Source organism: Mustela lutreola, chromosome 4 (genome assembly GCF_030435805.1).
Source record: "Mustela lutreola isolate mMusLut2 chromosome 4, mMusLut2.pri, whole genome shotgun sequence".
Classification (NCBI taxonomy): Eukaryota; Metazoa; Chordata; class Mammalia; order Carnivora; family Mustelidae; genus Mustela; species Mustela lutreola.
In genome coordinates this window covers 108796016-108813367 of record NC_081293.1, presented here as the reverse complement: position 1 = coordinate 108813367, position 17352 = coordinate 108796016, and the positions used below count along the sequence as shown (strand labels likewise).

At 53.3% G+C, this 17352-nt stretch overlaps 1 protein-coding gene across 1 annotated transcript; it reads right to left on the bottom strand.

Moving 5' to 3' along the window:
• Positions 1-202: 202 nt before the first annotated feature.
• On the bottom strand, positions 203-8691 carry PURB (purine rich element binding protein B). The gene has a single exon (XM_059170683.1). It carries the CDS (start codon positions 8513-8515, stop codon positions 7598-7600), a length of 918 nt encoding a protein of 305 aa, XP_059026666.1. The 5' UTR covers positions 8516-8691; the 3' UTR covers positions 203-7597.
• Positions 8692-17352: the final 8661 nt, after the last annotated feature.

Below are 17352 nucleotides of genomic sequence, written 5' to 3'. Positions count from 1 at the left end.
CAGCTTCCTCCAGATGCTTCCAAAAGCGCAAAGGGTCCTGGGGCTCGCCAGCTACTATCCCTGTCTTCCCCTGGGGGGCTGGGATGGCTCCGCTGAGAGGGGACTCGCCCTGTCCCAGACCTACTTGCGAGGCCGGCGTGCTGAGTGGTCCTTCCCTCTCCGTCCCCACCTGGCTCCTGAAATCAGACACACCAGCACACGGTTGCCATTCACTTTTCTGCATACTTTATTTGTTACAAACATACAATTTTTAAATACAGACTGTAAAACTCCATTTGCGGAGTCTGCAATGGTGAGGAGTGCACACCAGCAGTAAGGGCTCTTCAGCTCTGGGCTCTGTGTTTCTGTCAGTTTTGCTAGTTAGTGGTCAGCACGGGACCCGCTGGTCACAGGCCCGTCGGAAGCTTCCGGCCGTGCCCACGTGGCAGCCTCGCTGGCGTCCACACCGGCAGGCACCCGAGCTTCCGCCTCTGGGCCGTGAGCGCAACAGCCCGTCTACACTCTGCTTCTGAACGGTTTCCAGGAAGTGTGATTTCTGAACGGCACTGCACCTCACGGGCTCTGAACTGCCCATGCAGCTGTTAAAGTGCATTCTTCTTTTAAAAAATAAGAGGAATAATCTTTATTCTTTAACCAAGGTACTTAAAAAAATGAACTTTTTGGTCTCTCAGCAGATATTCCCAAGTTGATCCTATCGCTACAAATTTCGGCGTTCTATTTACAAGTATTTATAGGGTTACGGGTGGAAGGGGCCTTACAAAATTAAAGGTGCAGCTTCTCTTGAAGCAGAAATCAGTTCTATAAATTCACACACGGGAACACACACTTGGTTTACGACGCACAAGCATGTGGGTATTTACAGAAACGGAAGACGCCCCCAGACCCCTTTTTAAGTACCTAGTTGTCTGTCTAGATCAGGAAGCTCAGTCTCCTGCCATCAAGATTTGGTTTTACATCATTTTGAACGACTTCTGCAGAGTCCCTGCGGGCAGGACCCCAGCCCCGACTTCGGAGTGAACTGTCTAGCGGAAGGAGGCCGAGGGCTGTGCCGGCACGGAGGGCTCCTGCAGGCCAGAAGCTGTGCCTCTAGAAACGGATCAGGAGACAAATGGACTCAGGAATGATCCTGGGAAAACATCTGCATGAAGGAGCAAAAGGAAGACTCAATCCCCACCAAGCTGTTCAACGACACCTACGGTCTCGGTGATCCCCCCAGCACTGAGGGTCGCTGCGGAAGACCCAGGGCAACAGCCTCCTGCTACCGCAGCCGCCAGTGGGGTGAGGCTCAAGAAGCGCGCCCCATGCTCGGGCTTACACACCCCCCGTGAACTCCCCCAGGCCGGAAAGCCTTGGTGCGTGGGGTGCCCTGCGGGTCTAGGCCTTGCGTCGGAGCAATGAGCAGCGAAAACCGCCTGAGGCCTACGACACACGTGCTTCTAGACAGTCTGGTCCTGCAGTGTTCTTGGGCCTCTCCCTGCAGTTGTGTCTCTGAAAACAGAATTTAAAAAGAGAAGGAACATCCTTCTGCCATTGTTTCCAGCCAGGCCGTTCTGAACAGCCCGATCTGCTGACGCCAAGAACACCGGGGATGCAGTCTGCCGCTGGACCTCCCAGAGGCAGGACAGACAGACACACTCGCGCACAGGCAGCACGAAGGGGCTCTCCCGCTTGCCCTCAGCAGGACCGCCCCCAGGTCACCCCCGACGGACACAGTGGACCCTCCCTTGTCAGGGTCCGCAGACCTCTCACACAGGGCCCCCGAGATTTGCTCCTGGACTTCCGACCTCAAGCTCGCTTAAGTACAGCCAGGCCTCCTCATCAGACCGTCTGCTGGCACCCCACCACGGGGGAGAACCCCCACTTGGCTTCAAACGAAGCTTCGTTCCTCCCGCGACGAGGGGCCCACGGAGCAGGGGATGACCCATGCGGCAGCTGCGCTGTTAGAGCGGGGCCTGGCCAGTCCCACCCGCACATCTGACTCAAAAGGCAGGAGCCAGAATTGCAACACCAGGGAGATGGTGAACAAGGGTGGTCACGCTGACGGCACAGTCCCTATTTCCTCAGGGAACTCAGAATACATTCATCGAAGTCTGACTTGGGTCAAGGGGAAGGGGCATCACCCGGAACGTGCCAGAGTGCCTAGTCTTCATGATACGCATTTATCATGTTTTCACTTTCCCAATCAGATTTTCACCCTGACAACTGGACCACATTTATTCAAAGAATGGTCTGTTGAAGCCATCAGTAAAGAAACTTCATTTTAAGACCAAGGACCAGGAACAGTGACTTTACCTCGGGAACTGGGATAAAGGAACTCACTGTCCCCGAGTGAGCTATGGAAACTTTGCGGGGGGGGGGGGATTTGAAAATCAATGACTTTGCTTTCCTAGATTTAGAAACTGGGCAAGTGACGTTCTAGTTTGCCATTTCCGCCCTCTATCTGCAATTTCAAAAACGGGGCGCCGATGCGCACTTTTTAATTTTGTGTATTTTTCTTAGGTAAAAATGGTTTTCCTTCTTTTTTCTTTTCTACAACCTATCCCCCAAGCCGCCCATGTGCCCATTATCTAGGTTACTCAAGGGGGACAGCGTATGTTTCGGAAGACAGTTCGTGGATTTACAGTACTCTAAAACCAACCCTGAAAATGGATCATCTCATTCACTTACTCTAACTTCAGTGCTGTTGTTGGCAGGAAAAAAAAAAGTTACCTTAAGGCTTAAGGGAAAGTAACTTATTAAATTGTGAATGCAGCATTGTTTACTTTCCCATCGACTGGAAGCTAGCAGAATGCATTCTGGATCAGTAATACAAACTTCCTAACATTAGCAAAGATTCTCACTCTTCTTACACAGAACAATATCCATAAGATTATCTAAGGGAGCCTGAGAAACCATGTTCTACATCACACGAAGATCCCATGAATTTCATTATCAAAAAGTGCTTTATCTTTGAGAAATATGTCGGGGTTCCAATGGAAATATACAATGTAAGATCACTCGACACTTTCTCAAGTGAAGTACAAAGTAGAAAAGGAGCAAAACGGTGGGAGGCTCTGCTCTCTGAACAGGCCTCATGCATGTGAGTTTTAGGGTGTACTACATTAAAACTGTTTTCAGAGTCAACAGTGGCACTTTACACCACTCTCCCTATTCTAAAACCTGAGATTGGACACCAAAGCAGTCAACTTTGTTACTTATCAGAGCAATTCTGATCCTTCCTAAAAACAGAAGACAACTCAATTGAATTGAAACTCCAGGGTCAAACCAGGAACGTTCCCCAGGCGGGAAGGAGCCGGACCACACGCGCATCCAACGCCAAGAGTGGCCCGAGCAAGGCCTCTCGGTGAGCCCCTTTCGCACCTGCACCGGAGGTCACTTCCCTCCTTCCCTCTCACTGATCAAGGCCACACTATTTGCAAATGAATATCTACTGAGAGATCAGTTGTGCATTGGACAAAGTACCGCAAAGTGGGTTAAAAATGAAAACAAAATTTACAGTGAAGAATTCTGTGCGTGGCTGACACACTCAAGCTTCCCCCTAAGGCTGCCCGCCTCCAGAGCAAGGCGGACGCCCAGCGATAGTTCCGTCTCGACACCTTGTGCAGGTCAGCTACCCCCCCAACACTCACACACCGAGGGCCGGTCAAGGTCACACGGAACAAAGCATCCTTAACAACTAGCCTGAAGTGTGCAGCCGTTTTCAGACCACTCAATATGAGGGCACTATAACCAGCCTCTTCTGCCCACGACCCTGCATCGTTTCAGATAAGACAGGACAACTGTTTTGTTTTGAGAAAAGTGAAGCTTGCGTCTCTTTGAAAGACCTGCAATTGACTGCCAGGCGAGGGAGGGGCCGGGCCACCCGCACCCCCTGCAGCACCCCCAGCCCCTCCCCCGGCAGGCAGGCGGCAAACTGTTGTGGAAAGTGACCTGACAAGCAGCCGTGTGTCACGGCCACAGCCCTCCTGACCGACTCCACGTCTCCCACGGCAGCTCAGGGTGTCTGCGCTTCCCGTTGGGCTTCCACTGTGAGTTCTGGGTGCCATGGATAGTCCCGTGGCGCTCTGTGCAGTAAATGCACTGAAGGCTTTCTCCGCGGACTAGAACCGCCCCCCTACTCGAACCAGAGTGGGGACTATAGAAACCATGAGGCGACGGCGGGATCTCGCCACGGAGTTTCGCTCTTTTGATTCCACCGTTCCAGCGACTGGACTGCTCGGGCCGACACGGCACCGGCTTGAGAAGCACTCTGCCCACAGCCGCAGAAGGGATCCTCGTTCCCCGCTTCTTAGAAACCGGACTGTTTTGAACATGTGATCAGCTGGGAGGTTTGCCAAGGTGGAAGGACGAGCTCTACATCACTGTTCATAGTAGAGGATGAAAACCAGAACAACAAAAATCTGGTTGTTTCCCAGAGTCTGTAAATGCCATTTTCTAATCGGAATTAACAGATTTCCTTTGCTAAGTGCTGCTTCTGAACGAGTTCTGAAATCTGGCCTCGGTACCTGGCCACACATCAAAAGAGCAGTCTCTCTAACCCGCGGACTTCTACTGCCCCAGAACAGTGAGTGCAGTGAGGGTCAGCGAAATGCTACAACCGACCCACACCCTTCTGTCATCTTCCTGCAGTGAAGAGAGAGGCCGGGAGCCACTCCTGCAGGACAAACGAACCTCAGAGATCGGTTAAGACTTACAAACCCACCACTATGACGTTTACCACTTAATCTTACATAGGCAGGTCAAAATTTTAATATAAATTACTTTTTCCAACACATAGCTTATGCATTCTTTGCTCCTTTTTTTGGAGGATTCTCAAATTGGTATCTAAAGATTTACATATGATATATTACTGTTACATGGTCTAATGACTAAGAAAATTTCTCTGGTAACCAAAGCTGATGCCATATATGGTAGTGTTCTTGGCATATGCTCTATACGCCTCAGACCACTTCCACATTCTTTCTATTCAACTAATTATAGCTTAGGAGCCACTGGTGAAGGACTGTGAAGACCCTGTCACTTCTACAGACTAGAAGGGCAAGGCCAGTTACTGCAATTCAGCCAAACAAAAAGAAAAGGAAAAATGCGCCAGCCCCTTGCAAAGGGGAGGTACTGCACCTTAGCAAAATCGAATGGGCTCGCTGCCGCTGCGCAACGGAGCCACCACCGAAGCAAAACAAGTTGGTCTGAACGGGAACTGTACACGGTGTGAGAATGAACAAGTCACAGCAGTGAGCGGAGGGCTGCAACCTGGTTTCTCCCTGCTGCCTCCCGGCTGGAAACCGCAACAGCTTCTCCGGATTGAACGCCGGCTTCGCGGCGCGCCCTTCCTAAAACGGCTTAGGGATCTGTTCTCCGCAGCAAAGAAATCAACACTCAAAACACACAGGTCAATACAGCAGGACATTATTGAAAACAGCTGCCTTGTGGTACAAAATACAGTACGAGTATATACGGATGTCCTTAAAACATCAAAAATACTATTGCTCCCATACAATTTAGGAAACATTCTTTGCGACGGAGAAAGTTTTTTTTAAAAAAGGAAAAGCTTTAAAAAAAATCCGTTTAAAAAGTCTACTGTGGAGGATGAGAGTAGAGAAATAGTCTGAAAAGGGCACCAATGTTTGTGGCTCTTCCACTTAAAAAAAAAAAAAACAAAAAAACCTAAGATCAACAGTATTCTGAATCATAGTCTAATTTTTTAAAAAAAGCCTAATTTTATGTACAGTTCTTTCCCTCCCTCTCGGCCACGATGCATGAAGATGACCTTTTTGTAGATTACTTATTTCCCAATAAATACAAAAAGATTGTATAGATTGAATAATACCAAACTCAGATAATAAAGGGTATGCAATAAATTAAATGGCAGCTCAGATTAAAGGCAGGCATGCAGTTAAAAAAGAAAAATACTAAGATTGTGGAGGTGGGGTTACTTGCCTCCTGGTTGAGAAGGTGTTACCCAAAGAACAGCTACAAACTTGGGAAAGAACGTTAGCTCCCGTTCAATTCCAAGTCGCCTAGGTCTGTGCCACTTCTAGGAATACCTTGGTGATGGGGAGGGATGTACTTGATTAGTAAAAATCATTTCTACTGAAAATCCATTTAAAATATAGAAGAGGCGATCCTTGAATACCCCAACTTTTATTCTTGAAAAACAGCTGGATAAACTGGTGAAGGCCAGTCTGTTGAAATTTCAAGATGGTAGAAAAATGCTTCCAGGACACGTTCCCTTCATCTCCACCCCATGGATTTCAGCTTCTAAAGGGCGCACTGCTCCAATCACTCTCATCCATCATTTGCCAACTTTGATCGGGAGGTACTGAAACAATGGATCGAGTTCTTAAAAATTTACTTTAGAAAGAAAAAAATGATGCTGGAATTCTGGACCTGAGGATCTTTAGTATTTCAACAAATCCACAGACAGAACTGAAGGTAGGTGAAGACTTCAGTTTTGGTTATTTCCAACTTTTCTGTGAGGACGTATATTCCATTAAAGCTCAGGCTTGCAGCCACACTGTTCCTTTTGTAGGTATCTTCAAGTTTTACGGTTGAAAATCCAGTCAACCAGTGGCCCAAACAGCTGAATTAGCCATAATTCAGTGGCTCAGGTGAAACAGCCACAGGGATCTGGCTCTCATTCACCCCTAAGCCATCTCATGGTGAGGACCTCTGTGCCTGGAAACCAGGGGAAGGACTTCAGTGAGCAGCAACTAAGCCACTCACGACAGTCCTTGTGCTTAATGTCACATTTCTTCCTGTGCCCACCTCAGCAACCCCCAATGTAAAACGACCCTTAGCTCAGAAAAAACCCCTGGCCAACTTCTAAAATCCTTTAGTAACAGATTCTAGTTGAAGAAATGACATCTGAATCCCTTGGCATCCAGGAAAACAAAGCCACAAAGAGACAAAGACACTGGTCCTGGTTCCACGCAAAACCATTTTAGATGAAATGGACCCAATTTCTTTCTATATTCCCTGGTGGCTTCCTGAATTCTCATTCTGCCCTGTCCATGATTATTAGAAGTCGCGCTCCTTTTCACGGAACCTGCACCCTCAGAACGGGGCAGAGACCAAGGCCTCTCTCTTCTCAAGAATTCCACGAAGACCTAGATATGCTGATCTCAATAGAGGTGGAGACCGACCCCACAGCACTGAGGCCCGGTGAGCTCGTCAGGCCAGGAGCCCCGGGTAGAACACAAAAGCAGTTGTCTCGGATGGGTCTGGGGAACCCGAGCGTTCCCTGGCCCCGGGCACGAGGGGATCTGCGCCCCTGCAGGGCTGCCCTGACCAGGTCACGAGCCCCGGCTGGAAACGATGGAAACCGAGACGCCTTCGCTCAGGCCGTCTGCCTCCGTTCTGCAGGCTGGTCGGGGTCAGTTCCTCGGAACTTTGCTGCTTTCCTCGAATTGTCCGCGATGGTTCTCTTGTGGTTATTTCTTTCAATGAACTGTTCTGTTTTTGAACTTTGTGAGCTCCCGACGGGGCCCCCTTGCCCCGCTTCCACTAGCCCCCTGGGGAAGAGCAGGAAGGGGGCTCTCCAGCCAAGGGGATGGTGGGGGGGGGCGGGGCGGGGGGGCCCATCGGGGAAGCGGCGGCCTCAGTCCTCGTCCACCTCCTCGCCCTCCGACTCGTCGCCGCCGCGCCTCTCGTACAGCTTATCCCTCTGCCGCTCCTGGATCTCCTTCATCTCGTCCGCGTACCGGCAAAAGGCGCCCCCGAACTTGCCCCAGGCCTTGAAGGGGACGGTGATGGCGTTGCGATAGGACGGCTTCACCTCGCTCACGCGCAGGAACACGCCGTACTTGTTGCAGCCCACGTCGAAGAAAAAGCGCTTGGAGTCCACAGTGATGGACGTGCCTTCCGGGAGCTCGCCGTACAGGCCGCCGCCCGCGCCCCCCGCGCCGCCACCCGGGCCGCCCGCCAGCTCGTCGTCGTCGCCTCCGTAGTCGTCGATGAGCTTCGCCAGCGCGTCCCGGAACTCGATGAGGCCCTGCGCGGGCAGCGCGATGGTCTGGCCGCTCTGCAGGCCGCCGGGCCCGGGGCCGCCGCCGCCGCGGTTGACCGTCTGGCGGATGCGCAGGAAGCGGCCGCGCTGGTTCTCCTTGAGGTCCAGGTAGTACTTGCGGTTCTCGCGCACCAGGAACTCGCTCTTGAGCGCGCGCCGCGGCCCGCCGCCCTCCTCGGCGCCCGCCGCCGCCGCCGCCACCTGCTCCGGGCTGCTGGGGCCCAGCTGCGCGTAGTGCTCGATGAAGTCGCCCAGATAGTCGCGGAACTCGGCAGCCACCGCCATGGACAGCGTCAGGCGGCTCTTGGAGCCCCCCGCGCCCACCTCGGCGATCTTCAGGAAGCGGCCCTTGGCGTTCTGCTTCACGTCCAGGTAGAAGCGCTTGTTCTGGATGTCCAGCCGCTTCGAGGCCAGCTCCTGCGTCTCCTGCTCGCCGCCGCGCGCCGCGGGCTGGAAGCCCCCGGGCCCGCCGCCGCCGCCGCGTTCGCTGCCGCTGTCGCCGTCCGCCATCTTCTCGGCCGCTGCCGCCGCCGCCGCGCTTCGGCCGCCGCCGCCGCCCGCCGCGCTCGCGCCCGCCCTCCGCCCTGCGGCTCGCTCTCCGGGGCCCCCAGCCTCGCCCGCCGGCCGCTCACGCGCTCCCGCCGCTCATCGCCGGCCGCCGCCGCCGCCGCCGCCCCCCATCGCCCCGCGCTCCGCCCCGCCACTTCCGTCCGGCTCGCGCCAGCTTCCGGCGCGTGCCCCCTGACGACACCCGCCCCGCCCACACGCCCTCGCGGCCGGAAGCGCCGCGCGCCGCGGCGGCGGTGGGGCGCAGGACAGTGACGTCACGGCGCGCGGCGTCCTGGGAAGCGGAGAGTCCCGGGAGGGGTAGAACGTCCAAGAATGGGGAGGGCGCGGGAGGGCCCGGAGACGCTGTGCGTCCGGTTTGCGGTCGCGTGTCTCCCGGGTCCCAGACTTGTCGAGATAACTGCACTCCTTGTAGGAACAGCGGTTACAACTGCGGCGACCTCTAGAGGGAGAGTCATTAATGGAGGGAGGAGGCCGGGGTCGTCAGCCTTCAGAACAAAGCTGACCCGGTAGCGTTGCTGGGCAACGGCCGGGGAGCGGCGGGCGCTGCGCGTCACGTGGGCACAGTGACTTCATCGCTGCGGGCGGGAGGGGAGGTGGGGTGGGGGCGCAGCTTCCGTCAGCCGCCGTGTGGGTGTGGGCGCGGGCGGGTCGGGCGGAAAAGCGTCGGGGCCGGGGAGGACGTGGGCCCCTCCGAGCGCCGCAGCCCGTTCGGCCTCCGCGAAGGGTGTCCCCGCGGCCCGGCGCAGCTCGGAACGACCCGCCGCCCCTCTGCTCTCGCGGGGCAGGCCTGCTCTGCCCGGCGGGTCGCATCTCGGGCTTGGGTTCGGAGCCGAGGTCTCACCTCTTGGGTGTATTTGGTGATCACGTGTTTCTCAGATCCTTTACAGTTCGTGTTTAAACTTGTGATGACGTCATGCCTCAGGGGTTTTCTCGTTGGTGACATTTGGGTGCACCCTGTGGAGCAGAGATTCTGAGCCGTGTCCGTCAGACGGCCAGCTGTTCCCTGCCGTTTGGTGGACGGGGACGGATCCCGGCAGGTGGTGGTGGGGGTGGTGACCTCGGGCGGACGGAGCACCTGTTCCCACACGGCAGGAAGTCTGGTTTGGCTGGAGCCCAGGGTCTGCGCGGAGGGGGCGGGGAACACCGCCGCGGGAGGGCCTTGACCTCTAGGCAGGGGTTGGGGGCAGAGCTGTGTGAGCAGCCGAGTGACATGTGTGTCTGCTCTGTTGTTGGAGGACGTGACCGCGGGCACGGGATGGCATGGCGGGGTCCATTAGCGGCGACAGCTGTGTTGTAGCCCCAAGGGAGCAGGGACTGGATATGGCTGGTGCCGAGGGAGGGAGCACGTGGGGCCTTTGGGGCAAGAGAAGCTTCAAGATTTAAAAACCCGATGTGGGGGGAGGCAAGAGGAGTCTGCGTTGATGTTAGACCGCCCAAGGCTGCTGGGGAGGACCAGTCCTGGAGATGATGGGGAGCACTAATGAGAGACCTCCGGGTCCCATCCCTGAGGTGCGCCTCCCCCATGCAACTCACAGAGAATGGAGCCCAGCGGGATGAGCTTTGGTGCATTTTTGTGGTATCACATTCCTTGTCCAGAAGCTTATTTCTTCTCAATGGCCTTAAAACACCTGCTGTGACTGCCTTATGGCAAATCCAGCACAGATGCCCGGGTACGAGTGTCAGGTGGCGTGTTAAATTTAAAGAGCTGGCTGGCTGCCAAGAAGAGACAGGGTCTGTGGGACGCAGACAAACCCAGTGGAGGAGAGGGGCAGCAGGGTTGGGAACCACACCTGGGATGGATCTGCTCTTAGCTCCCAGGAGACAGTGTGGAGGGATCAGGGAGGCAGACAAGATGGGAGGACAAAGACTGAGGAGTCGGTGGTACAGTTCGTACTGAGCCTGCAGAGCCACTGCCCACAGGTTCCGGGGATGGGCAAAAGTCACACAGCTCCGAGACGTGTAGCAGAGATCCCCAATCGCGTTGTAATTCTAAGTTCTCTTTCTCACGCCGCCATTTGGGAGTATGTAAGCCAGATGTCCCGGTGCTATAGAGTGAATGTGGGTGGGGAAGGACAGCACCCAGCAAACAGGCGTCCAGCTGCCTTCCACAGGCTTGAGCCAGCCCCGAAGCTGGGGAGCACAGAGTGGGTGTTCGTTCAGTGAGGGCCTGCAGTGGCCTGGAGATGGGCATGGAGGGAAGGGCTCAGCCCTGGCAGGTGAGCAGGGAGTGTAGAAGAGAGATAGGAGCTCCTGGTGCAGAAGCAAGAAGATGGGGCTTTCTGCCAAAGGCCTCGTTGGCACCAGGGCCTGAGTGAGGCCTCCTGCCGAGGAGGAGGCTTGGGCATGACTAGAATCCCCCTGAGCAGCTGGTCTGGCTGAGGCTGGGGCCAAAGCTTGCTGCTTCCTGCAGCCGCCGTGAGCAGTTGGCGCTGGGCAGAAGATGCAGATGGCGGTGGTCCTTGCCAGGGCTGAGGAGACACACGAGGGACTGGGGTTGGTGGCCTCAGATGACCAGCCCTTCTCCCAGTTCTTGCTCCACATCCCTGTTACTGTTCCTATTAAGCTTAAAATGGAAACAGCGGTTCAAGAGTAGCACTCTTGACCCACATCCCCCAAATGTCAGTAATGTAGCACCTTTGTTCTCTCTCTCCTTTTCTTCCCCCGGAACTATCTTAGAATGAGCGGCAGACAGGATGCTATGGTGTCCGGGGGCGCCCTCGTCGCAGGCACTGGCACGAAGACTCCTGGCTGCACCCCGTTTGCGGATCTGTCTCAGCGTGATGCTCTGGTCACGATTCCCAGCTGACGTCCATCGAAACCTCCAGCGACATCTTGGTTTGCTCGTGTACAAACTGAAGAGATTGCCTCATCCGGGCTGGCAGAAGGCCCACACCTGCTGTCTTTCTGGGCATTTTTGTCTCCTGTGAGGTAGAAAATCAATTCCTTGCTCCGGTGTGGAGTTCCAGGCAGTTTCTAGCCTTGGGGCTTCTCAGTCAATGCTCTCCAGGATTTGAAGCTGCTCTTGGCCTTAAAACAAGCTCTTGGGCACTCCCAGAGGCTGGCAGACAGCTTCACTTGTCAGCCCCGTGTAGCCTGTGCTCACCAGCACTGCTGGGGGCCTTGGGAGCCCCAGGAGAGGTGTAGTCCCTCCTGGAAAGACTCCAGCCTCCACTGCCCAGCACTTGGTGACGGTGAGCGGCTTCCCTCCAGCTTCCCAGCCGTCAGCCTGCTCCCTCGGTGGCCCATGAGCTCCAGAGCAACTTCCCCCTCCTTGCCGATGTTTGTCCTGGGTGTGTGGATGTCTCCCTTAGGCTGCCCGTTCTTTGAAGACACGGTGTTGAGTTGAGAGCACACGCGCATTAAACCCAGAAGTACTTTTTCTCTTTGGGGGAAAGTATGTTTGTCAGACGAGAGAGATGAAACCCGCAACAGAACAACCTTAAAAGAAAAAGTATCCCAGGGTGCCTGGCTGTCTTGGTCGGTAGAGCATGTGACGCTTGGCCTCACAAGTTGTGAGTTCAAGCCCCATGTTGGCCCTGGAGCCTACTTAAAAAAGTAAAATAATTGGGGCACCTGGGTGGTTCAGTGGGTTAAGTGTCTGACTCTGATTTCAGATCAGGTCTTGATCTCAGGGTTGTGAGTTCAAGCCCTGCAGTGGGCTCCACGGTGGGCGTAGAGTGAACTTAAAAAATTGAATTAAGGGGCACCTGGGTGTTTCAGTGGGTTAAAGCCTCTGCCTTCGGCTCAGGTCATGATCCCAGGGTCCTGGGATCGAGTCCTGCATCGGGCTCTCTGCTCAGCAAGGAGCCTGCTTCCCTCTCTCTGTCTCTCTCTGCCTGCCTCTCTGCCTACTTGTGATCTCTGTCTTTCAAATAAATAAATAAAATCTTTAAAAAAAATTAAATTAAAAATAAAATTTTAAAAAGGGAACAGGATTCCTAGAAATAGAACAGTCAGAAGTTGTAGTCACTGGTTAGGCATAAGCAGGTCTGGGGAGGCCGTGACTAGGGTCACTCTTGCCTCAAATGGAGGGCAGCCTCTCCTGGGGGACAACAGGGTGTGACGAGCCCCCTCCCAGCTGCTCGGGGACATGTTTGACCTTTTCCAGTGACCCTGCATGACCTGAGGTCTCCACAGAGCCAGACAGCAGCCGTCTTTTCTGGCTGCTTGTTCCTTCCAGAATATCTTAGGGTTTTGCCCTCGCTCCAGAGCTTCCTGGGAAGTTTGCTTCTGCCTCTCTTGCCCCTTCCAGAAGGTCATCTGGCTGAGCCCTTGTCCCCTGCCCGGTGAGTCCGTGTGCCCTCGCTCAGCTAGCCTCCCTTAGGCTGGTGATGCCCAGGCCTCCGCTGCACACAGAGCAAGGCCACATGGTTGAGGGACCCAGGGATGGAGATTGAAACTGGCCCTGTGACCAGGGGTTACAGTCTGAGCTGCCCGTTCGAGCTGACGGTTTCACTCCATGAACAAGCGCGTGCGCTTGCACAGGGACGTGGGCAGATGTAGAAGCATACACCTGTGGACACACAGATGTGGGTGCGTGTCTGCGTGTTTCCTCAAAGCAGTGACACCCCAGCCGCAGTGGGCACACTGAGCACCACATCTCAGTCTCTCAATTCTGTTCTCTGCTGGAAGGAACCAGAGCTGCTCCAAGAAAGGCCTGGCTCCGGTATGGGGTGGAGTAAGTGCAGGCTGAGCCTGGAGAACTGGTGGCAGCACGTGCTCAGAATGCGAGGGGGCGCCCCAAACAGTCCCTCGGGCAGGCTAGGTCTGGGACCGCGTAAGCATCAGAGAACGACAGCCACAGACTAGCCAGCCACAGACTAGCCGGTGCCTAAGATCAGAATCCCCTGTGCACTTCCTGATGCGAATGGGAGAAGGAAAGCCTGTCCCTACCGGAAAAAGGTCACTGATAAGGAAGAGAAGATGAAATTTGAGAAACATTTAGTGGCCAACAGGGTAACAATGGACAAAAAAATACCCAGGAGATGTTGAGCCTGGCGGGTAGAGCTTGCTGAGTGGCTCAGATGTGTGCCTGGTCCCAGTGCAGGTCCACACCGGACATACCTGCTGCCCCACTGCATCCCTAGGTCCTCCCGCCGTGGTTCCCCTGAGCATTCCCGCCAAGAATGTCTGTCATGTAACCATACTGTTTGAATTTCCTGGCTGTGACCGTGAACAATGGCTGTAGCCACAGGGAAACATTGGAAAGTGCAAAGAGCTTTGGGGCTGCAGTTTATAGAAACATGCACATGGGCAGAGTGACGGAGCATCAGGAGACAGTGTCAGCTGTGGGACAGTGGGCGGGGCCTATGCAGGAATTCCCACCTGGCTTCTCTCCTGGAGCTCTCTGCAGGTATAGCTGAACAATTCAGTTGGCAATGTGTGTTTTTTTTTTTTTTTTTTTTTTTTTTTTTTTTTTTTAAGATTTTATTTACTCATTTGAGAGGGAGTGCACAAGCAAGGGAAGCAGCAGCAGCAGAAGGAGAAGGAGACTCCCTGCCAAGCAGGGAGCCAGATGCGGGACTCGATCCCTGGACCCTGAGATCATGACCTGAGCCGAATGCAGACACTGAACCCACTGAGCTCCCCAGCATCCCGGGTTTTATTACAATAGTATTAAGAACAAACGAATGATAAAAAGAAAACCAGGTATATGAACTAATGTTAACAATACTTGATGGGGGGGCACCTGGGTGGCTCAGTGAGTTAAGCCTCTGCCTTCGGCTCAGGTCATGATCCTGGGGTCCTGGGATCGAGCCTCGCATTGGGCTCTCTGCTCAGCGGGGAGCCTGCTTCCTCCTTTCTCTCTCTGCCTGCCTCTCTGCCTACTTGAGATCTCTGTCAAATAAATAAATAAATCTTAAAAAAAAAAATCAAAACTTGATAGGGGTGCCTGGGTGGCTCAGTGGGTTAAGCCTCTGCCTCCAGCTCCAGTTGTGATCTCAGGGTCCTGGGATTGAGCCCCACTGTTCAGCAGGGACCCTGCTTCCCCCTCTCTCTGTGCCTGCCTCTCTGCCTACTTGTGATCTTTGTCTGTCAGATAAATAAATAAAATATATATTTTTAAAAAGTTCTGGAATGGGGCGCCTGGGTGGCTCAGTGGGTTGAGCCTCTGCCTTCGGCTCAGGTCATGATCCCAGGGGCCTGGGATCGAGTCCCGCATGGGGCTCTCTGCTCAGCAGGGAGCCTGCTTCTCCTCATCTCTCTCTCTGTCTGTCTCTCTGCCTATTTGTGATCTCTCTCTCTGTCAAATAAATAAATAAAATATTAAAAAAAAAAAAAAGTTCTGGAATCACCGGCCATTGCAAGAACTAGGGCACTGCCAATGACGAAATCTGCCCTTTGTTCCTCTCAGAGTCTGTCCCCCAACCTCTGAAATCCTAAATTATAAAAAAAAAAATTATTTATCTATTTATTTATTACTTTATAAGAAGGGAATTCTAGGGACGCCTGGGTGGCTCAGTTGGTTAAGCAGCTGCCTTAGGCTCAGGTCATGATCTCAGCGTCCTGGGATCGAGTCCCACATCGGGCTCCTTGCTCGGCAGGGAGCCTGCTTCTCCCTCTGCCTCTGCCTGCCTTTCTGTCTGCCTGTGCTTGCTCTCTCCCCCCATCTCTCTCTGATAAATAAATAAAATCTTTAAAAAAAAAAAAAAAAGAAGGGAATTCTATTGTAAGAAGCAAATATCAGGAGTGCCTGGGTGGCTCAGTGGGTTAAAGCCTCTGCCTTTGGCTCAGGTCATGATCTCGGGGTCCTGAGATGGAGCCCCGCACCGGGCTCTCTGCTCAGCGGGGAGCCTGCTTTCCCCTTCTCTCTCTTCCTGCCTCTCTACTTGTGATCTCTGTCTGTCAAATAGATAAATAAAATAAAAAAAAAAAAACACAATAAAGCGGGTCAGATGAATTTTTTTGGTTTCCCAGTGCATGTGGAAATTAGATTTACCCTGTGGGTTCTGTGTGCAGTAGCATGATGTTTAGAAAGAACCTGCAAGCCTTAATTAAAACATCCTTTGAAGGGTGCCTGGGTGGCTCAGTGGGTTAAGCCTCTGCCGTTGGCTCCGGTCATAATCTCAGGGTCCTGGGATCCAGTCCTGCACTGGGCTCTCTGCTTGGTGGGGAGCCTGCTTCTTCCTCTCTCTCTCTGCATGCCTCTCTGCCTACTTGTGGTCTTTCTCTCTCTCTCTGTCAAATAAATAAATAGAATCTTTAAAAGAAAATCCTTTGTTGCTGAAGTAAACTATATTATGCGAGTTGTCTGTGAATCATCATCACTGACCAGAGATCATCTTAATGGATAAAATAGTAATGAAAAAGCTTAAATCTTATGAGAATCAGCAAAATGGGCTGCAGACATTAAATGAGCAAATGCTGGTGGGAAAAATGGTGCCCACAGACGTGCTCAACCAGGTGTGCCAGAAATCTAAAATTTGTAAAAAAAAAAAAAGCAAAATCCATGAAATACAATAAAGTGAAGTGAAATTTAATGAAGTGTGCCTGTGCGTGTATATATACAGATAGTGTGAGAAAGCGAGAGGGAAATTTATTTTAAGAATTGCTCATACTGGGGCGCCTGGGTGGCTCAGTGGGTTAGGCCGATGCCTTCGGCTCGGGTCATGATCTCAGGGTCCTGGGATCAAGTCCCGCATCGGGCTCTCTGCTCAGCAGGGAGCCTGCTCCCCACCCCCCGTCTCTCTGCCTGCCTCTCTGCCTACTTGTGATCTCTGTCTGTCAAATAAAATAAATAAAATATTAAAAAAAAAAAGAATTGCTCATACTGTTGTGGGCACTGGCCGCAGCTGGAGACCCAGCAGTGAGCTGATGTTGCGTCTGGAGGCAGAGTTTTTTCCCTTGGAGGGGTGCCTCAAAGTTTTTCTCTTAAGGCCTTCAACTGATTGGATGAGGCCCACCCACGTGATGGAGGGTGTTCCGCTTTAACTGGAGTTTGCTGATGTAAATATTGACCTCACCTAAACCAGACTTTCACCCTGACATCTGGTTTGGTGTTTGACCAAATATCTGGGTGCTGGGGCCTGGCCAAGCTTTCCTACCCATCATGCTGTGAAGACACGCACATTACTTTGTCTAGCTGGAGTGAACAATGTTCACTGCTATATAAGACACTCTGTGGGCACCTGGGTGGCTCCATGGTTAGGTGTCTGCCTTCGGCTCAGGTCATGATCCCAGGGTCCTGGGATGGAGCCCCAAGTCAGGTTCCCTGCTTGGTGGGAAGCTTGCTTTCCCTCTTCCACTCCCCCAGCTGGTGGTCCTGCTCTCACTGTCTCTGTCAAAGAAATAAATAAAATCTTAAAAAAAAAAAAAAAAAAGACGCTATAGGGAAATGCCACCAACTTGCGGCTTCAGGGTCATGGCTGCTGTCACCAACAGGCCAGGGGACTCTGGAACTTGTTTTCTGGGGCACACAGGTGGGGCTTGGCTTGGGTGAACACCCAGGAGCCATTTCCCGAGCTGTTGGGCCTGGAGTGGCTGGGTTCATGCTCGCTGCTGGAGGCTTTCACTGCTGCTGCCCCTTGGAACAATTTGTTACTTAAACTGTAACCCCTGGAGGATTTTACTAGTTACCAAGCACATTTAGATATGGCCTTAAGAAATACATATACTGACAACAGGTCTTTGGGGAGAAGGACGATGTACGACCGTGAAGCTGGGCAGCTGGGGATGCCCGGCTTGCTCAGGGCAGAACGCCGCCCCTTCACAGAAGCTGGGCAGCTGGGGGGGATACCTGGCTCGCTCAGGGCAGAATGCCGCCCTTCACAGAAGCC

Bases quoted from the DNA above. Each gene is read 5' to 3' on its own strand.
- PURB (XM_059170683.1), bottom strand. From the start codon at position 8,515: ATGGCGGACGGCGACAGCGGCAGCGAACGCGGCGGCGGCGGCGGGCCC.